Source organism: Panthera onca, chromosome C2, assembly GCF_046562875.1.
Source record: "Panthera onca isolate mPanOnc1 chromosome C2, mPanOnc1 haplotype 2, whole genome shotgun sequence".
Lineage (NCBI taxonomy): Eukaryota > Metazoa > Chordata > Mammalia > Carnivora > Felidae > Panthera > Panthera onca.
The window spans coordinates 100,140,830-100,168,586 of NC_138347.1; the positions used below are offsets into that span (position 1 = coordinate 100,140,830).

Genomic DNA, 27,757 nt, shown 5'->3' on the forward strand with positions numbered 1-27,757 from the left:
ATTATTTTGGCATATTGATTTACCCACAACCACCTCACTGAAATCTCTTACTGCTTGTGATAATTTTTTATGTGGTTCTTTTGACTTTTGTAGATATTCTGCTGCATCATTATAAATGATTTCAACTTTGTCTCCTCCATTCCGATTTTTTATACTTCATTTCTTTATCATGTAAATTCCAGTAACTATTACATTAACAAAAATATTAAATACGAGTGATGGTAGACAATTTCCTTATTCTCAACTTTAATACAAATTCTCTTTTATCTCATAAAAGACACACATATGTATACACTTACAAATGTTTACATATAACATATATGTCACTCATATACACATGAAAATATACACATATAAGGAAGAATTCCCTTTATATAACATATTAAGAAAGTACATCCTTTAGGAATCTTATCTAGTATGAACATAGCCTTTGATCAAATTAATTTTCAGTATAAATGAATAAAACCTTTTCTCTAATATTATAGTAAATTGTGGTTATTGATTTCTTAATATTGATTCAATCATCTTTGAACTGTTGATATAAATATTTCTTTTAGTTATTTGGAATTATATTAAAAGATACATAATTGCATAGATTTCATAAGGAGAAAGTGACCAGATTGACTAAGAGACCCCAACAAAGGAGGCAATTCATCTACTCATGTCCACATGAAGCAATACCTTCTGTTGGAAGAGCAGGTTGCTTATAATACTGCCTGCTCAAAGTGAGGACATTGTGAGGTCCTTCAGAAATATTTCCTCCCTAACTTCCCAAGTAGGATTTTATAATTTCTTGAATCCTTCAAACTCCTGGTGACTGTGATTTGAATATCTCTGCTTATCATGTGCATATAACTGATAACATCCCATGCCTACATTTCTGGGTATTTACTGAAAACCTTGGGTTAGGAACCTCAATTTCCTAGGAAAATGATTCTCTATAAATATCTGAGGTGTATTTCAGAAGATATATAGCAATTGGATATACTTTATATATTACATAATTTTGGACTGCTATAGCTGTATTTATTTTTGATCTACTTGAAATGTCACCAGCAAAAGAGATAAATTAATTAGAATATCCTACTCCCAAAATGCTACTGAAAATTTCCTTGCAGTTTTTATTTCATGAATTTTGTTGTTATATTTACTTATACATTGTTATATGTGACTACAAAATCTCCTGAACTGAAATTCTTATTATTATGATGCATTTTCCTTGAATCAACATATTAACAGCATATCTGTGGCGATTTTTTGTGATTGTTGCTCTATTTGATGCTTTTTTAAATTTTTTGACTCTTACTTTCTCTATCACTTAGTTTTAAACATATCTCACAGCATCTTGTTTGATTTTACCTTGGCATCCAGACATTTTTTTAAAAATTACCTTAATAGGGTGTCCTGGGTGGCTCAGTTGGTTGAGCATCTGACTCTTGATTTCAGTTCAGGTCATGATCTCATGGCTATGAGATCGAGCCCCTCATCAGGCTCTGCACTGGGCATGGAACTTGCCTGATATTCTCTTTCTCCCTCTCTCTCTCTCTGCCCCTTCCCTGCTCATGCGCTCTCTCTCTCTCTCTTGATAAATAAATAAACATTTAAACAAGATTAACACATTACATTCATTCCTTGATTTTTTTCAGATTCAAAAACATCTTTTGACTCAGCTATAAAACCAGAAGACATTATCATAGTTATAATACTTCTTACTCCCTTATCTCTCACTTACTTTTTAAAAAATGTTTATTTATTTTCAAGAGGGCGGGACAGAGACAGAGGGGGACAGAGGGTTCAAAGTGGGATCTGCACTGACAGCAAAGAGCCTGATGTGGGGCTCAAACCCATGAATTGTGAGATCATGACCTGAGCTGAAGTCGGACATTCAACCGACTGAGCCACCCAGATGCCCTGCTCCCACTTACTTTTGATAATAGTGATGGTTTGATAATAGCAATGGTGTTCTCTATCTTGGAATGGTTTATGGTAGTCTGTTTGTAACTATAATTTCCACAATTGGATTAATTTTAGTCCTGCAATTAAATTGCCAATCATTTGCCTTTCTCTCTATACTCACTACTATATTGGTCAATTTTGTCACCTAGAAATTTCTTCCCCAGAACTCATGAAGAATATATCCCTATGTTGTTAGGTGTTTGAAATTGTGTATCAGGAATGAAATTTTGACTGAGTATAAAATATTCAGGTTCCTCTTTGCTTGAGAAATTAAAAAGAGCTGGGGATCTGTGAGGCCTTCTGTTCTTTACCCACTCTAGGCATCTTTATCCTTTTGCCTCAAAGCCTGAAGGATTATATTTTAACTTCTAACTCCAGGGAATATAATAGGCATTGCTGCAGTTTCACCTGAGACATCGTTTTCTCATTCAATATATGCATTAACATTTTTCTTATCAATACTTAAAGTTATACAAACTCTTTGAATTATACATTGAAATTTTAATCTTTCAGTTTTTTTTTTTTATTTTTATTTTTTAATATATGAAATTTACTGTCAAATTGGTTTCCATACAACACCCAGTGCTCATCCCAAAAAGTGCCCTCCTCAATACCCATCACCCACCCTGCCCTCCCTCCCACCCCCCATCAACCCTCAGTTTGTTCTCAGTTTTTAACAGTCTCTAATGCTTTGGCTCTCTCCCACTCTAACCTCTTTTTTTTTTTTTTTTTTCCTTCCCCTCCCCCATGGGTTTCTGTTATGTTTCTCAGGATCCACATAAGAGTGAAACCATATGGTATCTGTCTTTCTCTGTATGGCTTATTTCACTTAGCATCACACTCTCCAGTTCCATCCATGTTGCTACAAAAGGCCATATTTCATTTTTTCTCATTGCCACGTAGTATTCCATTGTGTATATAAACCACAATTTCTTTATCCATTCATCAGTTGATGGACATTTAGGCTCTTTCCATAATTTGGCTATTGTTGAGAGTGCCGCTATAAACATTGGGGTACAGGTGCCCCTATGCATCAGTACTCCTGTATCCCTTGGATAAATTCCTAGCAGTGCTATTGCTGGGTCATAGGGTAGGTCTATTTTTAATTTTCTGAGGAACCTCCACACTGCTTTCCAGAGCGGCTGCACCAATTTGCATTCCCACCAACAGTGCAAGAGGGTTCCTGTTTCTCCACATCCTCTCCAGCATCTATAGTCTCCTGATTTCTTCATTTTGGCCACTCTGACTGGCGTGAGGTGGTATCTGAGTGTGGTTTTGATTTGTATTTCCCTGATAAGGAGCGACGTTGAACATCTTTTCATGTGCCTGTTGGCCATCCGGATGTCTTCTTTAGAGAAGTGTCTATTCATGTTTTCTGCCCATTTCTTCACTGGGTTATTTGTTTTTCGGGTGTGGAGTTTGGTGAGCTCTTTATAGATTTTGGATACTAGCCCTTTGTCCGATGTGTCATTTGCAAATATCTTTTCCCATTCCGTTGGTTGCCTTTTAGTTTTGTTGGTTGTTTCCTTTGCTGTGCAGAAGCTTTTTATCTTCATAAGGTCCCAGTAATTCACTTTTGCTTTTAATTCCCTTGCCTTTGGGGATGTGCCGAGTAAGAGATTGCTACGGCTGAGGTCAGAGAGGTCTTTTCCTGCTTTCTCCTCTAAGGTTTTGATGGTTTCCTGTCTCACATTCAGGTCCTTTATCCATTTTGAGTTTATTTTTGTGAATGGTGTGAGAAAGTGGTCTAGTTTCAACCTTCTGCATGTTGCTGTCCAGTTCTCCCAGCACCATTTGTTAAAGAGACTGTCTTTTTTCCATTGGATGTTCTTTCCTGCTTTGTCAAAGATGAGTTGGCCATACGTTTGTGGGTCTAGTTCTGGGGTTTCTATTCTATTCCATTGGTCTATGTGTCTGTTTTTATGCCAATACCATGCTGTCTTGATGATGACAGCTTTGTAGTAGAGGCTAAAGTCTGGGATTGTGATGCCTCCTGCTTTGGTCTTCTTCTTCAAAATTACTTTGGCTATTCGGGGCCTTTTGTGGTTCCATATGAATTTTAGGATTGCTTGTTCTAGTTTCGAGAAGAATGCTGGTGCAATTTTGATTGGGATTGCATTGAATGTGTAGATAGCTTTGGGTAGTATTGACATTTTGACAATATTTATTCTTCCAATCCATGAGCAGGGAATGTCTTTCCATCTCTTTATATCTTCTTCAATTACCTGCATAAGCTTTCTATAGTTTTCAGCATACAGATCTTTTACATCTTTGGTTAGATTTATTCCTAGGTATTTTATGCTTCTTGGTGCAATTGTGAATGGGATCAGTTTCTTCATTTGTCTTTCTGTTGCTTCATTGTTAGTGTATAAGAATGCAACTGATTTCTGCACATTGATTTTGTATCCTGCAACTTTGCTGAATTCATGTATCAGTTCTAGCAGACTTTTGGTGGAGTCTATCGGATTTTCCATGTATGATATCATGTCATCTGCAAAAAGCGAAAGCTTGACTTCATCTTTGCCAATTTTGATGCCTTTGATTTCCTTTTGTTGTCTGATTGCTGATGCTAGAATTTCCAGCACTATATTAAACAGCAGCGGTGACAGTGGGCATCCCTGTCGTGTTCCTGATCTCAGGGAAAAAGCTCTCAGTTTTTCCCCGTTGAGGATGATGTTAGCTGTGGGCTTTTCATAAATGGCCTTTATGATCTTTAAGTATGTTCCTTCTATCCCGACTTTCTCAAGGGTTTTTAATCTTTCAGTTTTATTACTCAAGGATACCAATTACATCTGTTTTGGTGATATAATGATGATAGGCTTTGAGTTTCTTATTTATCAACCATTGCTCTGTAATTCTTTTAATTCTCTTTTTAATTCCATTTTGCTTCATTTTCCCAGTCTGACTTTTCACTTTCTTTCCAGCAGAATCTATTTCTTTCCCTTAGATATTTTCTGTGAAGATTCAGTTTTCTCTTATTCTTGTCTCTTTAAATTGTTTTAATGTTTATTTATTTTTGAGAGAGAGAGAGAGAGAGAGAGAGAGAGAGAGAGAGAGGGAGAGCATGAATGGGGGAGGGGCATAGAGAGAGGGAGACACAGAATCCAAAGCAGGCTCCAGGCTCTGAGCTGTCAGCACAGAGCCCGACATGGGGCTCGAACCCATGAACTGTGAGATCACGACCTGAGCCAAAGTCAGACGCTCAACCGACTGAGTCACCCAGGCACCCCTCTTATTCTTGTCTCTTTAGATGTATAGGTGTATGTATATATGTTTGTATATTGTAGGTATGTGTGTATCCAATGTCTTCCTCATTCTCTTATTTCTCTGCTTTGAGCTCTTACTTTCAATTGTATATTTTCCATATAGTTTGGTCAAATTTTTGTATTTTCTCCAAGGTGACATTATTCTGCTTAGGTCTTCCTAATTTGCCACTTGAATTTTTGTCTGTTCCATAATTTTTAATTTGTAGAAATATCTGTGGATGCTTAATTGAATATTTTAAAATTAACTGTGAGTAAGGTGACTTCTGTCTATACTACCATCTCTTGGTAGTAGGTTTCTGTGTTATAGGAGTGAAAAGTTTATAGATTACCAGGATGTCTTCCTGGCTTATGGAGAAATTTCTTATGACACAAGGTTTTGAGTCTCGTGTGTGTGTGTGTGTGATTATGATTTACACCAACACATGTGTACACATAGAAATATACAGAAACAGAGAGTGGTTATTTAGTGTTTACTTCTCCAACTGAAACAAATCAGCAGTCTCAGGGCTGCTTACAGTTGAAAGGCTTTCCTTTATCTGGTCTCCCTGGCAGATTGCTTTCTGTACTTTTGCCATATTTGTGTGCTTTCTTCTTCAAACATCTCTTTATTTCTCTGTGATGATAAACAAAGTCTAGAGAAGTTCCCACAGCTCATCCTACCATATAAAAATGCAATTGTTAATGATATTTTATTCCTCAGGTGACCACCTACACTGGAGACTTCTCTATGCCAGCATTACCTGATGGTACAGCTGTAAGTTTCTTTTCTCAACGTTTTCTTGGATCATATTATTATTGCCACTGGATTTGGTAGCCATTCTTCATGTATTTTTTAAGGTTATAGATAGTTTGTAGTTTCACCAAAGATGGAGCTGTGTTTCTTAATGCTTTCTTGTAATTGTCATTGTTTTAGAATGATTTCAGAGAGAAGAGGCAAAGGCAATACAGATGTTATTATTATATTTTGTAAAACACAAGTCAGTTCCTAAAATTTTGTTACATTCTTCTATGTCCATTGTCATCTGTGGACTCAGTCATATGTGGACTCAGTCATCTTCTGTGTCCATTAGTCTGCTGATGGTTAATGTGGAGGGAAATCTGAGTAACAGTAACACTGCTGTCACACCCTCACAAAAACTTGAGGCATTGCTGTTGAATCAATCAAGTATCTTCAGCATACCTGGGGTGTGTTTTTATTAGGATACTCCTGATAACCTGGTTCCAGTATGGCATTGGTTTTGCCAAGAGAGGAGGTTATAGCTTCAGTTCAAAATGAGAGCGCTATTTTTCTAGACATGCGAGAGAGGAAATGTTAGAACAACAGAAACCATGGAAGGGGAGAACGAGGCATGGCAAAAGAAGCGAGCATTGGGAGAAAGGTCTTTTGCAGAGGAAGGATTTCTAAATGAAGTAATGGATGAATTGGATCTTGAAGGATAAATAAGGAAGGATAAATATCAGGAAGACATGAACTGAAATTAAAGAGAACAATGAATGAAAGGTAAGGAGAAATGAGAACGTATGATGTATTAGTGTTTTACTGCTGCAAAACATATTACCACAAACTTAGCTCAAAACAAAAACAAAAACACCCATATATTATCTCACAGTTATGTATGTCAGAATTCTGGGTATATCTTAGCTGAATTGTCTGTTTAGTGTCCCACAAAGTTGCAATCAAAATGTCAGCTAGGATGGAGTTCTTCTCTGGAGTTTTGGGTCTGCTTCCAAATTTATTCAGGTTGTTGGCTGAATTCAATTCCTTGTGGTTATGGGACTGAAGTCTCCTATGGCCAGGAGGGCATCTGCTGCAGCCTTGTCTATCTCTAGATTCTTCTGTCTCTTACTTCCACGTCCTCTTTTAAAAGAGCTCGCCTGATTGAGTTAGATCTACCTACACTCAAAGGGAAGTATTATACAAAGTGTGGACACTGGGAAGTAGAAATCTTATGAACAATCTTAGAATTCTGCTTACTACATATGGTTTGTTGGAAGAGATTTGAAATCTTAGTTATGATTGTAGTACAAACTAGAGGCAGACAAGCTCCAGATAAGTAGGTGGAGGCCTGATGTATACATGCAATAGAATATTAATTTGCCTCTGGAGTTAATAGGGCACCACAGATAGATTTTAAGCAGGTAAGATATTTTCTGCTCTAATAGCAGTGTGGAAGATGAATTTGTGAGCATGACTGTAGGAAAACATATTTTAATAGAGAGTATTAAAGCATTCTGGAAAAAATTAATAAACTAAAGCTGTGATAGTAAATGAGCACAGAAAAGCTTACCTTTAGAGATTTAGGAAATAAATTTGATAGATTGAATGTATTCATCATATATTTTTACATACTCATTCAATGTGCCAAACAACATTCTAGGCCTTGGGTCAGAAGTGAATATAAAACAATGTTCTTTTTCTTAAAATGTAGGGAAAGAAAGAAAAAAAAAAAAAAGAAATGCACAAATAAGCAAGGTAATTCCAGATTTTACTGCCTGCACTAAGACAACTGGACTGTGTAATGAACTAGAAAACATATCAATTAAGGTCCTTTGGTCTGCAATAAATACGAGGCCCAACTTTAAATGGCTTAAGTAAGAGCGGGATTTATTATCTCACATTAAAACACAAAACAAACAAACAAAAAACAAGAAAACAAAACCCCTAGAGTTGGTGTGGTGTGGGAGTTACCTAACTCATCAATATCATTTGGATTCTGATTCTGTCTGTCTTTTTTCTCTGCCATCCCGATGTTGGCTTTTATCCTTCAGGCTTTCACCTTTCTAGGCCTAAGAAAGCTGCAATAGTACCGTACTTCACATTCTTACACAATAAAATGCAGCTGATTGTTGAGAACTTAGATCTTCTTTCATCCCCTTTTAAGACAAAGAGCGTTTCTCAGAATCCCATAAGCAATTTTTCTTTCATTTTTCATTTAATAAATTGCAGTCTGTGACCATTCCTGTACCAGATCACTTAAAATGTACTCAAAATACCATAACTGATTTAGAAAAAATGGTCTTTAACCTCAAAATAATAGTATCAACATCTCTGTGTATGGGGCTCTGTCCTGGTTGAAAATTACTGGGTTACATTTATAAAGATCTAATACCAAAAGATTTAGACTAGTGGGGATGGAGTCCCCGTCCTCTGAAACATGTGGCTATGCAAAGTGGGTCAAAAAACTCAGGGCATTGTTAGAAATGAATAGGATGAAGAGTTGTCTGTTACAGAAAGTGACAGTGAAGGGGAATATTTTACATGAGACGTTAAAGACTGGTATTTCTGAGGAGGTGATATTTGAGCTATAATCTAATACTGAGAAGACAACCAGCAGATCTGGGCAAAGCAGGAAGAATTGAAAGGCCTTACTTACATTGACTACTTTTAATTTTTTGAGGAACCTCCATACTCTTTTCCATAGGGGCTGCACCAGTTGGCATTCCTGCCAATAGTGCAAGTAGGTTCCTTTTTCTCCACATCCTTACTAACACTTGTTTCTTGGGTTTTCTATTTTACCCATTCTGACAGGTGAACATGATATCTCATGTGGTTTTGATTTGCATTTCCCTGATGATGAGTGATGCTGAGCATCTCTTCACGTGTCTGTTGGCCATTTGGATGCCTGCTTTGGTGAAATATCTGTTCATGTCTTCTGCCCATTTTTTAGCTAAAAAAAAACTTTTTAATTTTTTAGAAGAAATTTTTTTAAGCTTATTTATTTTTGAAAGAGAGAGAAAGTGTGTACACGTACATGTGTGAGGAGGGGGTGGGGAGCAGAAAGAGAGGGGAACAGAGAATCCGAAGTAGGCTCTGCACTGATAGCAGAGAGCCCAATGAGGGGTTTGACCTCACCAGCAGTGAGATCATCACCTGAGCTTAACCAACTGAGCCACCCAGGTGTCCCCCAAAAAAATAACCTAAAAGAAAAAAAAGAAAATATTGGAGGAAGATCTCAAGGTATCATTTAAAAGAACTAACATACTTAACTCATTCATGTAAATCAAACTTGCAACATGACAAAATAACACATGTTTCTAAGTTAACTACATTTTAAAATAATCCCCACACAAATTCTGATGAATGTCAAAGTTAACGACACTAGCTTATATTGGTCGTTTCAAGACTAAAAATATCTCAAATGCCCAGAACATTCTAGGAAGGATGTTAATACCATACTCTATAAATTCTTGCTGTAAGCAAGAATTCACCCAAAGTTATCAAATAGAGGCAGTCGTAGCGTATCTGACATATATAAATAGAGTTGGAAATAGTTTTGAAAAACATTGCCTGGAGAAGAAATTAGAGAAGCTCTCAGTCCATCCAGCCCATCATCTTCGTTCATAAGCACACTATTCCATATTCATACATTATACCTAACTACATTAAGGTTATCAAGAAAGAGCAAATCAGATTTTACTCTATATTCATGACAAGTGAACACTACAGAATATATCGACGACTATCTCTAGGAATATGTTGGCTAAAAGAAGGATATTTTATGGGGCACCTGGGTGGCTCAGTAGGTTAAGCGTCTGACTTTGGCTCAGGTCATGATCTTAGAGTTTGTAGATTCAATCCCTGTATTGGGCTCTGTGCTGACAGCTCAGAGCCTGGAACCTGCTTTGGATTCTGTGTCTCCTTTCTCTGCCTCTCCCCTGCTCAGGTTCTGTCTCTCTCTCTCTCAAAAATAAATACACATTAAATTTTTTATTAATTAAAAATAAAAGAAGGAAAATTTACTAAAAGCTTATTTTCTTGTCAGTAGCTAACTTGGAAAAAATAAGAGTAACCACACAATAGAAAATGTACTTTTTAGTTCCTGACATAGTGACAATATCTGCTAGTTATTCAGATGTAAAAGAATACCTATGAAATAATTTTTTTGCAAGCCTATATTTACTGACTAAAATAAAAATAAAATACCATAAATGTCATGCTCATAGAGATGTGTAATAGCTATACAATAGTTGTTTATAAAACTAAGACAATGAATATATTCCAGGGCCTTGTCCTATGACATCACAATACTGTGTTTCAAGGGGTAAAAAATTATGACTTCATTCATTCATTCATTCAGTGAATATCTATTGAGTGCTTACATTCTACAGACTCTATTCTGGGTACTAAACAAATGCATAAAATTGTTCTCATATAATTTATATTCTAATGGTGTAAGAACAAAAGCTAAGTAAACACACAAAGAAAAAAAAAAAGAAAAAAATATCCAAAATAATTTCTATGTAGGAATTAAACTGATGCAGTGTAGAGTAAATGATGGCTTCTTGAACTTAGGTCCTCAGGGAGGGTCTCTGGTCTGTGTAATTCCTCAATGAAAAGCAAAAGCCAGTCATGGAGGTACCTGGGGAAGGATACCTTAGGCAGAGGGAACAGCCTGTGCACCTCAAGGCACAACAGTACTTCATGTGTTTGAGGATCTAAAAGAAGGTCATTGTGGTTGGAGTGTCGTGGAGGATGCAAACTGTTATTAGTTTCCTGGGTCTGCTACAACAAATCACCACAAGCTGATGGCTTAAAGCACAAGAAACTTATTCCCTAGCAGTTCCAGAGACCAAAAATTCTGAAACCCAGATGTCAGCCTGGTCATGTTGTCTCTGAAGGTTCCAGGGGACAATCTTTTCTTGCCTCTTCCTAGCTTGTACTGGTGGTGGGAAATCCTTGGCATCTTTGGCTTTAGCTGCAACCCTTCAATTTCTACCTCCATTTCACATATACATCTTCCCTGTGTGTGTGTGTGTGTGTGTGTGTGTGTGTGTCTGTGTCCAAACCCACCTCTGCTTGGAAGAACACCAGTCTTTGGATTTAGTGGCCTCTCTAACCCACTATGACCACATCTTAACTTGATCCTATCTGCAAAGGCCCTATTTTCAAATAAGGTCACATTCGCAACTACCAGGGGCTAGAACTTTACAAACATATTCACAGTTTTCTTTTGTGATAATGCAAAAAATACTTTTCTCTAAGTTAAAAAATAAGTGATCACAAAGGAATACTGTAACTGCTATCTCATGGGGGCTTACTCCAGTTATAGGAGATTATGCTCCTTACAACCTCTTGGTAACTTATGTCTCTGACATATTATATTTAAAAATATGTGTATTCACTATTTTTGCATATCATTAAAGGCAAGTCAAAGACAAGGAGACAATCAGTTATATGAAGCTCTTGCCAATGAGGAGAGAATATTCCTGTTCTTCAAGAGACATACATTTTCTACCTCTGGAGCTGCTAAGTAAGCAGCTTCTCACTTGGAGATTCAAACTGAGGGCACTTAAAGTGGATATTACACTCACTGTTGAGGATTACATTTCACAGCAAGGTTCAATGCTTGTTTCATAAAGCAAGTAAAAAACCTGAGTGGAAAAAACTATTATTTAGGCAGCTAACATATGATCCAGCCCTACTTAAATCAACGCTTCTAATCTTGTTCTGTCTCTGTACCATTCACATTTGCTAGAAAGGCCTCCAAGTAAGATCTCTAATTAGAACTTATGACTCTCTGCTGGATGGAGGATAAGGATCATGGCATGGGGCAGGGTAGGAGTTGGGAGAGAGAGGACTTATAATATCCAGGGAGGTTTAGATAGAGAAAAACCTTTTCCTGGTCCTTCCTTAGATATGTCACCTTTTCACCCAGCCAAAAATCAGTGATTTAATATAATCAACGTATCCATCTATCTCACATAAGAGTATCTACATAAAAACCAAAGTAATAGTGACTAACAATATTTAGTGCTCATCATGTGTCAGGTACAGTTCTAAGTGTTTAAGTTCTTAACTCATTTAACCCTCAAACTGACCCTTGATGAGAAAACTGAGGCACAAAGAGATTAAATAACTTACCTTAGGTCACAGCTAGAAAGTGACAGATCTGGAATTCAAAATGAAGCACAGACAGAAGAGCTCATGATGTTAATCACTATACTATTCTGCTTGGGACTGCATAGAAATCCATGATGATTTAAAAATACAAATACATGGGGTGCCTGGGTGGCTCAGTCATTTAGGTGTCTGACTTCAGCTCAGGTCATTATCTCACAGTTTGTGGGTTTGAGCCTGCTTCAGATTCTGTGTCTCCCTCTCTCTCTGCCCCTCTCCTGATCACACTTTGTCTCTCTCTTTCTCTCTCTCTCTCTCAAAAAGAAAACAAACATTAAAAAATTTAATAAAAATAAATAAATAAAATACAAATGCATAACCATGGTTAAAACATATCATTATTCAACTGCGCATTCATGAATACTTTCCTATTTAGTCCATTTCTTTTAGGTGAGCTCAGAAGAATCCAACATTATATTCTTGTGACTATTTAAATAAGGCCCTGAAGCTATAATAACTCTGATTTGGATGCTGTGAGTTAGGTCCACACTTACAGGTTTACTGATCACTTCCAAGAAGTCTTGCCTCATCCTGGGTTCTCATCCTTCAAGTGGCAACACTTACTTGCTGCTCACTCCAGTAACTTCACGGATTGTATTTTGCTCGACAGTATCCTGATTTGGAAGTCCACTAGGTCTGGAAAACCTCAACGTTAACAAAGAAAACAACCCTAGGAGTCACCCACTTCCTCCTTTGCTTCCAGACTTGCATCAATATGCATCTGGGATTCAGGGCAATTAAATTCATAGGCCCCATTCTACCGCATTACAGAGACTCCTGCACTTCTGTGTGACAGTTTCCTCATCTATAAAATGCCATAGGAAGATAAAATAAATTTTACACTTAAGCAAAATAAGTTACTTTGAAATAAATTATAAATATGATAAATTAGAAGTAAATTAAAAATATGAACATAAATACTTGGCACAGTATTTGACATATGTAAATAATTGATAAATGGCTTATGTCAGTCTTATTAAACCTATGTGTCTATCAGAAACAGGTTTTTGGTTAATTTTATTGAGTACCAGCTCTCAAGGTACTCTTTATTAGAAAATAGAAGATTCTTATATTGAGATTGAATAGAAGTATCAATTATTTAAAGTAATTATGTATTATTATTTCATGTGTTTATTTATTTATTATTTCATTTATTTTTCTTATTTATTATTTATTTATTATTTCATTTTTTGTTTCATTCATTATATTTCATTACATATAATATATATTCATTATATTCATTATATTTCATTCATTATATTTCATTCATTCATTTCTTATTTACTATTTCATTTATTATTCTTGTTCTTTGCTAAATTATTTATAGGTGACAAAACTTTTGCATATCACATACCAGTGTATATGTACACACATACACACACAGACACAGACACACACACTGAATATGCAGGTAGACCTGTTTTGATGTGTCTTTCCTTATGCTTAGTTACTTATGGCACACCCTTCCTAAGTCCTGGAATTAATAACTTTTTTCCTTGCCTACTGACATTTAACGGTACTTCAACATTTTCTTTCAAAACAAAACTCTTCTCTCTGTTTGCAAAGTTGTTACTTAACTAAATACGATGAAAACATCCCTGTTAATAATGTGATGGCAATGTATTCCAGCACCTATTTCTAGATCCAGATAATATATAACAGTTCCAAATATATATAGCATGTACTTGGTAGCCTCCTGGAGACAAATCTGTTATAGTTTCCAAAAGAATGATTTCAATGGTGTGAATTTAAAAGCAGCAAAAAGAAGAAATGATAACGAGGTAGGATGAAAAAAGCGATTCTCAGGGATCCTCCAATTTCATCCTTACAATTTCTTTCATTTTAGCAATAACCATATCTTTACACTAATGTAACAAAGTTACATCATACTCACTTCAGGCATTGTCAATATAAAAAGTTTTTAGATCTTTAGCAAAAAATGACAGAGGTGCTTTTAATCACTCACACACACGCACACACACACACACACACACACACACACACACACCACGACCAGCATTTATTATGTGCCCATTTAAACACTCATTCTTTGAAAAATATATCATGTGAATGCCCCAGTGTTCAATGCATCATAAGTTATGATATGCTCCAGAATATAATAATATACGCCCTGTGGGCAAGAAGCTTACAGTCCAATTGAGAAAATAAAACAAAAAATGAAAGTATTGACTTCTGTGGGCAAACGTTAAACTGACTAATATTTCAAAGATTCTAGATAGCTATCAATACCTTACGTTTGAAAAAAATACCTTAAGTTTGATGTATCCAAATGCAAATCGCATTTTATGCTCTATAAAATATCATCATACCTGTATCCTACATTTCTGCTCTCCTATTTGTGCTCCCTCCAGGTTGTCTTGCCTTTTTGCTTTGTGTGCTTCCATCACCAACTTGATCATCAGAACAATCTAAATTCTATGTCCACCACACTGATTTCTCCTTTTCTGATCTTTATATATTCAAGTGAATCTCAAAAATCCACAGGAACTCCTTCATGACTAGGCAGTTATTGTAATATTAGCTTTCTTTGAAAACATGCAAACTTCTTTTTAGAGAGAGACAGAGAGTGAGCGAGCAGAGGAGAGGAACAGAGAGAGGAAAAACACAAAGCAGGCTCTGCACTCAGTGCAAAGTTCAACTCATAACCCTGGGGTCATGACCTGAGCAGGAATCAGGAGTCAGTCGCTCAACCAACTGAACAACCCAGGCACCCCTCATTCAAACTTCTTGAAGGCAGAAACCAAGTCTCTGTTTTTGGAACTATAACTAAGAATATCTTACCAAGTGTGTGCATACAATAAGATCTTGATAAACACATTAATTGAAAAAATCAAAGAACAGCATTTCTTTTAGCATAATTGTCAAGCTTTAAATTAGCTTTAAGAGTCTTATGTCTCAATATTTTATTTCTCCTGTTAGTAGTGCCCAAAATTCACTCAAAATATTAAGGCTAGATATTTTAGGTGCCTATGAATTCTTTATTTTTTAAAATATATTTTCAAGTGTTTATTCAATTTTGAGAGACAGAGCATGAGCAGGGGAGGGGCAGAGAGAGAGGGAGACACAGAATCTGGAAGCAGGCTCCAGGCTCTTAGCTGTCAGCACAGAGCCCCACACAAGGTTCAAATTCATGAACTGTGAGATCATGACCTGAGCTGAAATCAGACACTTAACCAACTGAGCCACCCAGGCACCCCACTATGAATTATTTCTAAAGTGGAATTATGTTGTTATTATTTGACTAAGTGATATCAAATGTATATAGCCTGAAGAATATGACCATAAATGAAAATGACACATATCCACAAGAATAAACATGATTCAGTTGGCAACCAAGTAGTAACCTAGTACCCACTGGTAATGAAGCAACTTTCATATGTCACGCTTCAATGAGAAGGAGTGCAATCAGAATAACATGCAGTTTAGTTGGCTCTGACCAGATGATGACTATGACTGACTAAATTCCAACAATTTCAGTGGATGGCCCTAGACAAAAGGTTGCCACCACCTGCATTTTCACATGTAACTAGAATATATTCAGGTTGTGTAGTATTTTCATTCTATGGTTTTTATTCCACAAATGGTATTGTAATAGAGGACTATTCCATTAGTAAATAGACTAGTCTTGCTGACACATCTTTCCTTTTAAAATATACTTTGGCTGAATTCTACCAAAACCATTTTGAATGCAAAGGGGATGCTTTTCAAGCCAGATGGTTTATCTAATAGGAATGTTTTCTGATTAGAGAAACAGCAGTAGACTCATGATCACAGCAGGTGCCAAACTGGTCCTGTAGTTTACATGAATTTGCAACTGAACAAGTCATGAACTAAAGGGAATCTATTTTATAATGTGCCACAGTCTATTCTGAGAGGAAGAGGGAGTGTAAAAGATGCTACCATATCAGATGGAGTTCATATATCATTTCTTGATATGAATGTGGCCATTATTGCATTTGGGATAATAAATTTATTTGTGTACTAAATTTCCTGAGTACATTATGGACATTATTAAGAGAATTACAAATTAATAAAAATTTGCAGGGTAATCTATGATGGGATAATAATCTAAAGTATATTTTTTATCAAAATAATTAGGAACTTATTTAAAAATGTACCATTGTTTTTCTTTCTCGTTGTCCTTATTCCTTGTACCTGCATTTTCCCTTTGTTTCAATATGTAATTTTTCCATTTATTGGTAATTAGAGATGCAGAATATATTGGTATGATAGGCCCAACTATGCCCAAGTGTGCATAAAAGTGAACCTCCCAGGCCCTGCAGAGATGGCTGGGGATGCAACTTCCTGAATAATGGAATTACTGCTTTTCAAGATAATGTAATTTGCTTCTGGGTACTAATATGACTATTGTTAGTATACTAAAGAATAAAAGGCTGTGAGCCCATAGATCTCCACTCTGTCTCGGCAACATCTCATTCCTAGTGGTTTGCCAAGACCCCCAAACTTTGAAATAACTTGATGAGGTGCAAGAGGCAAATCATGTCATTGTATCCACCTTTCTTATTTCATTTACATTAGCCGCTCTGTGTATTTACTGCTTTGGATAAAGTAAAAGTAAAAGTAAGCTAGCACTGAGTTCAATTCATCATTCTTAGATATCCTCACGCCAGACAAATTCTATGGTCTGTTCTGGAACAGTTGGTTAAACTGTGGAGATTGTTGGTAGCTGGAACATGTTCAAATCAGAGATGAATCACCCAGAAGAATAATAATATCCTAATTATTTTAGTAATTCTATAGTCTTATAAATAATGATCTCAGTTAATCATCTCTAAAGATGTGAAGCAGCATCAAAATATGTCTCAGTGTGAGTTAAAATTTGATATTGATCCATTTTTTGATGAAATATAATAATTTGACCAGTTGTTTTACTACATGGATTTGTATTACATCATAGTAATTGGAATTTTACTGTGGCTCATTATTATAAGAACTTTTGCTATAGAAAATTCCTTTACCTTGTATCATTTCTTCTAATTAATCAAACTCCCTCAGAATTTTAAAGTATTGATTATTTTTACCATTTGTTTTGGCACTTAGTCATAAATAGAGTTGAAATCCTGTACTAGAGAGCCATTTAATGTGGTAACTTTGGTTTATTTTCTAGTTTGGCTATAAACATTTACAGTACAGGAAGCATATCTTCCATAATCTCTTCAATTCCCTCATAATTCTGTATTATGCAGAGTTAACTACTAATATGCTTATTTTATTAAATTTGTTAGGTTGTTTCTAGGAAGGTGGATTTTGTTGAAATACAGAGACTTGCTTCTGAGTCTCTTAGAAGTCTGAAATAAAAGCTATTCCAGCATTAAGTAACATTATAGCATGTTCCATCCTTATTTTTCTGAATAACCAATAACCTGCAACTCCTTTATTTTGAAATATTTTCACTATGGTGTGGGTCAGTGTTTCTGAAACAAAAGAATGTTAGCAATCTACAAGTTCTTAGTGAGAACAGTTTAATTTTCCTCTTCATTTAGCAATATATACAATATAATCATGTAATATATATAATTATATACTTAGTTATATGCTCATTCAGATACGTAATAAAAGTCATTTAAGTCATTACTCATAGTCTAAGAGAATATTTTTCATCCTTGAAAGAGATTATTTTCATATTTCAAGTATAAGAAATGCCACTGTAGTTTATGTATACTCCCTATGATTTCTAGGTATTAGTTTGTTACAGTGATGGGGAAGACACAGTTAATTAATTGATTAATTAAGATCAGGAGTGAGCAAATGTTTTCTGGAAAGGTCTGGATAATAAATATTTTAGGCTTTGCAGTCCATTTAATCTTTGTTGCAGCTACTCAACTCTACTATTACAGCAAAAAATACATGACATGTAATATGTAAAAAAAGGCCAACACGCCCTAATAAAACTTGATTTACAAAAATAAACACTGGGCCAGACTGACTTTATGAGCTGTAGTTTATTGACCTCTGAAGTAGCTCAGTGGACTGAGTTAATATGTTATTAATAAACTATTTCAAGAGTAAGTCGCCTATTACTCCAACTTCTAAAAAAGGGAACCTAATGCCACTAATTTACTACTCAGAAAAAAAAAAAAAAAATGAAAGGACAAATAAAAATTTCCAGTACAGAAATAGTTTAGTATTTAAACAAGTTGAACAAAATCTACCTGAAGTAAAAAAGACAGGCTTTGTATAGGTAAAACAAACAAAAAACAAAACCAAAACAACAACAACAACAAAACCCAAAGAACTCACAATGCCCTACATTAACCAGCTTATAAAATACTGAAAAAGAAACAATCACCATTCCTAAAGCCAGTGTTTCATTTTCCTCTCTTAAAAATAAATTTTCAGAAAGTTTCAGGGCTATATTTTTAGGAATGTGCCTACTTTTCTTGGAAGAAAAAAAATGCGTAAGGTAACATATTTTAGTAATGGGAGCAAACCAGCTTTCCCATGTCAGCATGGATGTATCTAGTAATACATTCTAAGTACTCTGGGTTCTGGACCACACATTTCACATCTTTTGAACAATGATTACCCTGAGAAGGAATAAATGTAACATATCAGGTACTGACCCTTCTTGCCAACTGAAAGCTATTAATAGAAAACCAATACACAAATAACCAAGGGAAGTGCATAATTTTCAAAAATAAGTTTTCATATTAAATTTGACTAGTCCAGATGTTATGAAAAACTGATAATTCAATTATTTCAGCAAAATAGTAATTTTTCTACTCATGATACATCTATGTAATTATAAGAAAATCCTAATGCTTTGAAGAAATTCAATGAATGAAATAAATGTTATTACAATTTAATCAATTTTAGAGCAAAGTTAATTTGTTTCATTACATAATGTACATGATCAGGTTCTATTTTGCTTGCAAAATAAACAAAAATAGTAAATAATTTCCACTACTTTCAAATAGTTACTACTCCTGCCCAATTAAATTTTGATGCTTAGCTTACTTATTTTTTTTATTTTTTTGTCCTTTATAGAAGATTGTAACGTTCTAATTATGTCATACTCATTTTTCTTTATTTCCTCTGCCATTACCTTATTTTATTTTTCCATTCATTCTTTCTCCTGTTGAATCATTTGTTCACTCATTCTTTTTTTATTCATTTCATTGTTCAACATTTTTAAATCATTTTACATTGAGTTAAGCATTAAGAATATTTTGTGGTCATAACATACCTACTATGCTGCAGTTGATGGCTTAAATAGAAATTCCTATATAGAGTGCATAGAGTGATAACTACTACAATAACAGTAGGAGCATCTAATCTTACTAAGGCAGGGAGTGGAGGGTATCAGGTTTCCAGTAACACTGGCCAACAATTTAAAATAAGTAACCTTGGGGGATATCTGGGTGGCTCAGTCAGTTACGTGTCTGACTTCGGCTCAGGTCATGATCTCACAGTTTGTGGGTTCGAGCTCCGTGTCGGACTCTGTCCTGGTAGTGAAGAGCCTGCTTAGTTTTCTTTCTCTTCCTCTCTCTCTCTCTGCCCCTTCCCTACTTGTGCTCTCTCTTTCAAAATAAATAAACTTTAAAAATAAATAAATAAAATATAACAAGTAACTTTAAAAAAGTGACTGCTTATTGAAAATATGACAAGTATACAGTAAAAGTAAATTTGTCATACCTATCCTTGAAGTGCTTACACACTAGTCATAATCTGTGAGTGCACCAGGTGTACAGTTTAGAATTTGCACATGCAAGTATATATGTGTATGTATATGCATGCATACTGGGTGATAGGAAAAATACACAAGAATATATTTACTTTCACAAAATTAAACTTGACTATGTATACTGCTCTGCAGCTTTTTTTCTCAATCCCACAAAGAAAGTGCCATGGCCTTCCTTGCACACCAGACCATCTCATTCTTACAGTAGCCAACTACTCCAAATTGTAAGTAAGCCTCACTTTATTAAACCATCCTCATATTAATAAAAAATGAGAGGACTTCATTTTCTTTCTTTCCTAAAAATGATGCAATCATTAACAGCTAACTGGGAGAATTTCTATAGGATTACATTCTGCAAGTGGAAATTTTGAGACAAAGCATCTGCACATTTCAAATGTTGGTAGGAGAAGGTACTTTGTCCTTCAATTTACTTTCCATCAACTGTGTATGCTTCCCCACACTGTCACATTCACCAATCATTGTTTTTTTTTTTTTTTAAAGGTAACCTCCTAGAGAAATTCTGTATTTCTTTGTTTTCACATACATTTCCTTATCAACAGTTTATCTTGTTCTTGATTGTTACTCTTACTTATTTTTCCTTCTATGACATACTTTCACTTTCTTTGTTCACTGCTCTGGTATGTTGTTTAAATATTTTCTCACTGATTTCATAATTCATTAATACATAATGGCTATTAATGCATACTTTACTATGTTTTTTGTCATTTAGCAACTAATCATGGTTGTAGTTATCCATAAACAACACTTTTCTTCTATATTGTTTTAATTAATGTAACTGTATAGTGTGTTAGCTATCTGCCAGAGATATTCCACCACTCTAAATAATTCATTTCCAACACTTAAACAAATTCATGGCTTTCCTTACATTTCCATTCTTTTTTTTTTTTTTAACATTTATTTATTTTTGAGACAGAGAGAGACAGAGCATGAACGGGGGAGGGGCAGAGAGAGAGGGAGACACAAAATCGGAAGCAGGCTCCAGGCTCTGGGCCATCCCAGAGCCTGCCTCGGGGCTCGAACTCACGGACCGCAAGATCGTGACCTGAGCTGAAGTTGGACGCTCAACCGACTGAGCCACCCAGGCACCCCTCCATTCTTTTTTTTAAAAAAATGTTTATTTATTTATTTTGAGAGAGAGAGAGACAGAGAGAGAGAGACAGAGAGAGAGAGAGGAAACAGGGAAAGGGCAGAGAGAGAGAGGGAGACAGAGAATCCCAAGCAGGCTCTGCACTGCCAGCATGGAGACTAATGCAGGGCTCGAACTCACCAACCATGAGATCATGACTTGACCCAAAACCAAGAGTCCAATGCTTAACTGACTGAGCCATGCAGGCACCCTTAAAAATGCTGCTATGGGGGCGCCTGGGTGGCGCAGTCGGTTAAGCGTCCGACTTCAGCCAGGTCACGATCTCGCGGTCCGTGAGTTCGAGCCCCGCGTCAGGCTCTGGGCTGATGGCTCGGAGCCTGGAGCCTGTTTCCGATTCTGTGTCTCCCTTTCTCTCTGCCCCTCCCCCGTTCATGTTCTGTCTCTCTCTGTCCCAAAAATAAATAAAAAACATTGAAAAAAAAAAAATGCTGCTATGGCTTATGTCAGAGACATTTCTGCCTGTGCTCTCTTCTAGAATTTCTATGGTTTCAGACCTCCCATTTAGGTCGTCAATCCATTTTGAGTTTATTTTCATGTATGGTAAAAGAAAGTAGTACAGTTTCATTCTTTTGCATGTAGCTGACCAGTTTCCCCAACACCATTTGTTGAAGAGACTGCGTTTGGCCCATTGGATATTCTTTCCTGCTTTGTTGAAGATTAATTGACCATATAATTATTAATTTCTGGGTTCTCTATTCTGTTCAATTTTCTATTCTGTTCTATTTTTGTGCCAGTACCATACTCTTTTTATTACAACACCTTTGTAATATAACTTGAAGTCTGGAATGATGCCTCCAGCTTTGCTTTTCTTTCAAATTGCTTTGGCTATTCAGGGTCTTTTGTGGTCCCATATAAATTTTAGGATTGTTGACTCTAGTTCTGTGAAAAATGCCATTGGCATTTTGAGATGGGTTGCATTAAATCTGTAGATTTAAAACTGTTCTATTTCCACAAGATCTTCCAATCTGTGAGAGTTTCCCAGTCTTTCCGAATTTTCATGACCTTGAAAGCCTTGAGGTATACTAGGCAGGTATCTTGATGAACATTCCCAAATATAAATATGTCTTGTTTTTCTCAAGTTTGGATTGGGGTTCTGGGTTTAGGGAAAGAATACCACAGAAGAAAGTATTCTTTTTATCACATCATATCAGGGGGTCACGATGCCCACATGGTATCACTGGTGATATTAACCCTCATCATTTGGTCAAGATTCTTCCACTGTAAATTTACCACTTTTCCCTTTCCTTATATACTTCTTTGAAAGATATCAGCAAGTCTAGCACATCTTTAATGGGGAGATACAGGGAAGAGAAGAGAATTAGGTCCCACATCCTGAAGAGTGAGTATCCCCATATATTGTTTGGAATTCTGTGAAAAATATTTGTCACTTTACCTCATTCAAATTTTTTCTAATTTTATGGATTTTTTCTCCAATTGAATGTTAACTTTCTAAAATGCCTCCAGAAATGACATCAATTAAACAAAACTAAGGTTTTAGACCTAATGTGGTAAAGAAGAATACTACCTTGACAGAAAACTAGTGTAGTGTCTCAAAAAGTGAGTCAGAAGGAAAGAGATATGTTTATTACATTTTAGTGCCTGGACTGGATGATTTTAAAGTGAATCTTGCCGGAAGGGAAACCAGCTTGAATTTGGCAGGATTTGAGAAATAATAATTTTGGATTGATGGCCACCATGAAGTGAGGGTCTTGAAATGAGTATTGATGAACAAGCTATTAGTCTCCATTAAAAAGCTATTTTAGTTGGTTCACAGTCTTATCTTCCAAGAGCATGTATTTCCTAGAGCACGTGACTGACTTATTTTTGCTTGTGCTCTATATTGTTTGATAGGGAAACAAGAAAGTATGCTTAGATCCAGTTTTATTTAACATAATGACTACACATTATGTTAGTTTTGGTTCCGTCTCTCTCTCTCTCTCTTTTTTATAGTTTATTTTGTTGTTTTGCTGGATTCTTGAGATGAATGTGATTTTCATTTATTATCAGGCTTTTAAAAAAGTATTTAATGCTATAAAATTTATTTTGAGTATGATTTTTAACATATGATTTGATATGTAGTGAGGTTCATTTCTAAATAATCTATAATTTAAGTTTTGATTTCATTTTTAACACAAATAATAAAGAAAAGCATTTATCTTTATTCTCAAAACATTATTTAATTCTGGCCCCTTTGCTTTTAAATTTTAATTTTATTGTCTTCCAGTACTATGACTTCTATGAATTTTTCTTGCATTTTATTGATTTTTAAACTAACATTCTATGAATATTTGAGGGAAAATTTCTATACTATTTGTTTACTAGAAATGTTCCAATCTATTATTTTGTGAAGTTCTATCTTTTTTTTTTTATGTTTATTTAGTTTTTAGAGACAGAGAGAGGCAGAGCGTGAGCAAGGGAGGGGCAGAGAGACAAAGAGACACACAATCTGAAGTGGGCTCCAGGCTCCGAGCTGTCATCACAGAGCCTGATGCAGGGCTCTAATTCATGAACCATGAGATCATGACCTAAGCTGAAGTCGGACAGTCAACTGACTGAGCCACCCTGGCGCCCCTGAGAGGTTCTGTTTCTAACAGTTTTGCTGTATATGATTTACAGCTATGTTTTTTTCAATACATATATGCTCATGATGGCTACATATTCCTGGCCGATCATACCTTTTGCCTTCCCAGCTATTGGTTTTCCAGCTCCATACATCACCTTTGCCACCAAGCTCACCACGGCTTATACCCAGGGTCCCAGAAGGACTCTGGAAAACAGCTTCTTTGACTTTTGGTATGTAGCCTCTAATTTTCCATTCGTGAGTACTCCGAATTCTCCACAGGACAAGCTGTTGTTTCCTAGAACAGTCAAGTTTTATCCTATTAACAACAACAACAAAAACCCCAGAAATGTCAGTCTGCAAAGAAGTATGATATTGACCATATTTTCCATTATTACACAGAACATTTTTTTACGACTTACAATGAAGAGTCCAGAATAACTTCACTGATGGTAGAATCTACTTTTTTTATCTCATTATATGGTTCATTTGAGCAATTTTTCTAGAATAAAAGATTCTGTCATAAAGATGTATCTGTAGTCCTATTTCAAAATGGAAACTCTTCATTTCCTTTGAAACATCACAAGAGTTATTACAGGTTCTCCTTCCTTTAAGGTTTCAATGAATCTAAGGGCCATTGAGTTCAATTTCAAAGCAACCGGTCATATACTCTCAGAGGTCTCTAAAGAAAGAAGCTTGCTCGAAGCTTCTCCTTAAGCCCGTGAGAGCAATTTAATATAGTGAGGTCAGTCATTAAAGGCAGGTGGCACCTGGTCAAGTCCTTATTCTTCTGTCATTCACTGTGAGATCTTGCACAAAATTCTTAATTTGTTTACAACTAAATTTATTTAAATACAGAATGGGAATCATACTAGAACTTTCTTTATACCACTATTGCCAGGATCAAATGAGATAAGATCTGGAATGTGTTCTGTAAGAGCTTGGCGTAGAATGAGGACTCAATACAAGACAGCTATTATTAGCAATGGAAGCTCAATCCTGAGATGATAAATATATGCCTGGCTCTCATATCTTGTCCCAGGGATTATTACCTTCCTCCTGGGCAGAGATCACTGTTACACCTAGAAGCAAGGGCCAAGGACCTGTCAGTATCTGGGAAAGCACATGGAATAACAGAAGACAGGGTACAGGAAGCAGGTGCTGAGTGATCCACTTAATTCTGATGGATGGTATGTGTCTGACCTAGGGCTATTTTTAACAGGCCCAGCAAAACTGCGGCAGATTTCACTCTGTAGCTTCTTAAAGGTGCTGCCAGCACCTGCCAGGCTCTAGGACCGATGAGAGCTTTGTATAAAGGCATTTGTTATCCTTTCTGACCAAGGACTGTTTTTTTAATTATGACTTAAATCCCTTGTCACATTAGTTAATAATATGCTTCATTCTTACTCTCCATCTATCCATTAAAAGGTAAACAGTGGAAAATATGTCACTAGTGCTAGATATTCATTTTCTTTTCTATACTTAACTATCTGAGAGGTGACTGCTGCCTCACACAAGCAAGGTGAGTCAGCAGATCAGTGACCACATGTGTGCACTGCAAAAGTTCCTGCATTATCCTTCTGAGAATGAAAACAGTATGACCACTGCTTCATTTCTGCTTTCCATACGTAATGCAAAATAATCTTTTATGACCCATCTACAATAATTGAGAGAAGGGAATTTGGAGAAACAATTCCAGATTAGCTCAATTGATCCAACATAAACCACAATAACCTCTAATTGGATGTCTTTAGGCATCTCAATTCAATATCTCCAAACATAATCTATCAATTCCTATTATTTTCTGCCCTCGACTTTGTTGTCTTCCAGTATTCCCTCTGAAAGAAGATGGTGCCACCACTTACCTAGTTGCTCAGGATTTAAATGCTGCATAACCTTGTATCTAATCCCTCAGTGCATAGCAGCCAGAGAGCAAAGGTAACCAGAGCTACCTTGAGCATATGTTCTTATTTTCACTCCTCTCACCACCTCTACCGCCACCACCAACAACAACCCATTGAAGTCATCATCATGTCTAACATGGACAACCCCCATAGTCTCCTAACTTGCCCCATTGCTTACTTCCTTTCATCCCTCATTCTATTCACACAGCAGCAAGAATGATACTTCTAAGTGGTAAATCAGATAATGTTATTCTTCTGCTCAAAAGCTTTCAATGATTTCCCATCACACTTAGAGTAAGTTCCTCAGTTCCTATTATTGTTTATAAGCCACTGCCTGGCCTTACGTCTAATTTTCTCTGTTCTTCATCTCCTCCCATTCTACTAGTTATCTACTTCACCCTAGCAACAATGGTCCCCTTGCTATTTCTAAAGTAATGTGAGCACACCCTTGTCTCAGGGCATTTGCATTTGCTATTCCCCAACCTGAAAAACCATTCCTCCACATATTTGCATGGCAGGTAAATTCAATCACTTCATTCAGATTTCTGTTTACGTATCTTCTTACAGAGTAGCTTCTTTTCCTATATTTCCACTCCTAAGAGAAGTTTTTCTCTAAAACAGCATCCATTTCTGTCTATGTCATTATACTCCTTTATTTTCTTTCATAGAACTTATTAGTCTCCAATGTTTTGTCCTCTCTGTTTTTATTTTACTATTTTCTGCTCCTCCTCATACTAGAATATAAGCTCTATGAGAGAGAGGCTTCAGCTGTACTATTCACTCTTTAGTTCCCAACATTTATAACACAGCTTGCCTCATTACCTTGTCTATAACACAGAAGACACTCATCAAAGGAATCTTCTGTGCCTTAGCAAGTATAGGTTTATTTTTTCTTTGTAGTAATTACAGTTTGTTCTGCTGAAGACCCTAATAGAAACTATGCTATATGGAACTGAGGCAGAATCATCCGCTATAGTTTGCAGCTGGTGCACTTCAGAATGCCAGAGGCACCCCTTGGATTTTTAACACATAGAAATTCTGCAGCTCTTCAGATTGGCCCTGTAAATAAGAAAGACGAAATGACTGGACAGAGACCTAACCTTGAAGCTAACAACGAGGACCAGGGGAAACTGATAAATTTTAAGCAAATGGAGTAATATCATCCTTAAGTTCACTGTTGATGATATTATCATGCAGTTGATAATAGGAGAGGCTTGGTCTTAACAGAAGTGATATGAAGTCACTTTTCCCCCTAAATAGGTAAAGTATAATAAATGCAAAATTTTAGGGCATTAAAATGTGTGTGATTAATATTTAACAAATACAATGTGTCAGCTAAACAATATCATGTTAGGTAGATAAGATTAAATAATACCTGAAATTAAATATATAAAATGTACTTGAAGAGATAAAGAGAAATGGCAATAAATGATACAAAACTAAACATGTTGATGATATTTTTCTCCCAATATCTTAGAAATTTTATGAATTTGAGAAGCTTCAAGGAAGAGATAAATGCTCTGTACGTGTTTTTTTTCATCTGTCCCCATGCAATGAGGTGATAGAGATTTCAAATTGAAATGCACCTTGAAGTTATCAGGACAGAGGAGTCATCAATTTTAAGGTCTCCCCTCTTTTATATCTACTGTTCCTCAGGTCATTTCATGCCCTGGACCATTTAACTCCATCTTTCTTAGGTCTCTATCACTCATCTCAGCTCTCGCTAACTTCTCTATTTTGGCATTTCACCTCTGCTTTCCTCCCATTAAACCCACTACAAGGCCCACAAATCATGGCCTCTGGGGAGTCATTTATCTTCCGTACTTCAGTTTCATCATCTGTAAAATAAAAATACTACCAATCTTTTATGTATTTTACAAATATACTATGGCATAAGCCAAATAATATATGTGGAGAATGATGGAAGATGCTGAGACTATCTGAGGGTAAGGAGAGCAGAGAAAGCTAGATCAGCAGAGGAAGCTAGATCACCAGAGGAGCTGTCACTGATAGAGGAACAAGGCCAAGCAGGAGTGTAAAGAAAAAGATAAGGAATCAACAGTGGGAAGCAGGTGATAGAGAAAGTAACTGTACATAATGCTTAAGGAAATAGTATGGAAATTAATGGGACATCTTATGAAACTATAAAGTAAGCACAAGTGAATATTATTTTTTTGTTCATCAAAGAGAGGCACTGTGATAAGCTAAACATATGTTATTATTTATGTGCTTCAGAAATTGATTAGTAAAAGTGTGGGCTGACTTTACAACGAGTTAGGAAT

General features: G+C 35.9%; 1 protein-coding gene across 2 annotated transcripts in view; it reads right to left on the minus strand.

Moving 5' to 3' along the window:
• The window catches only part of LOC132683338 (uncharacterized), a 474,926-nt gene that overhangs the window by 164,318 nt on the left and 282,851 nt on the right, over window positions 1–27,757 (minus strand). For both annotated transcript variants that reach the window (XR_009612169.3, XM_078432189.2), the window contains exon 4: window positions 23,687–23,869. Coding sequence is in view for 1 of the 2 variants with exons in the window: in XM_078432189.2 (XP_078288315.2) it covers window positions 23,687–23,869 (183 nt within the window). In the remaining variant the exon portion in view is untranslated. The remainder of the gene's footprint in view (window positions 1–23,686; window positions 23,870–27,757) is intronic.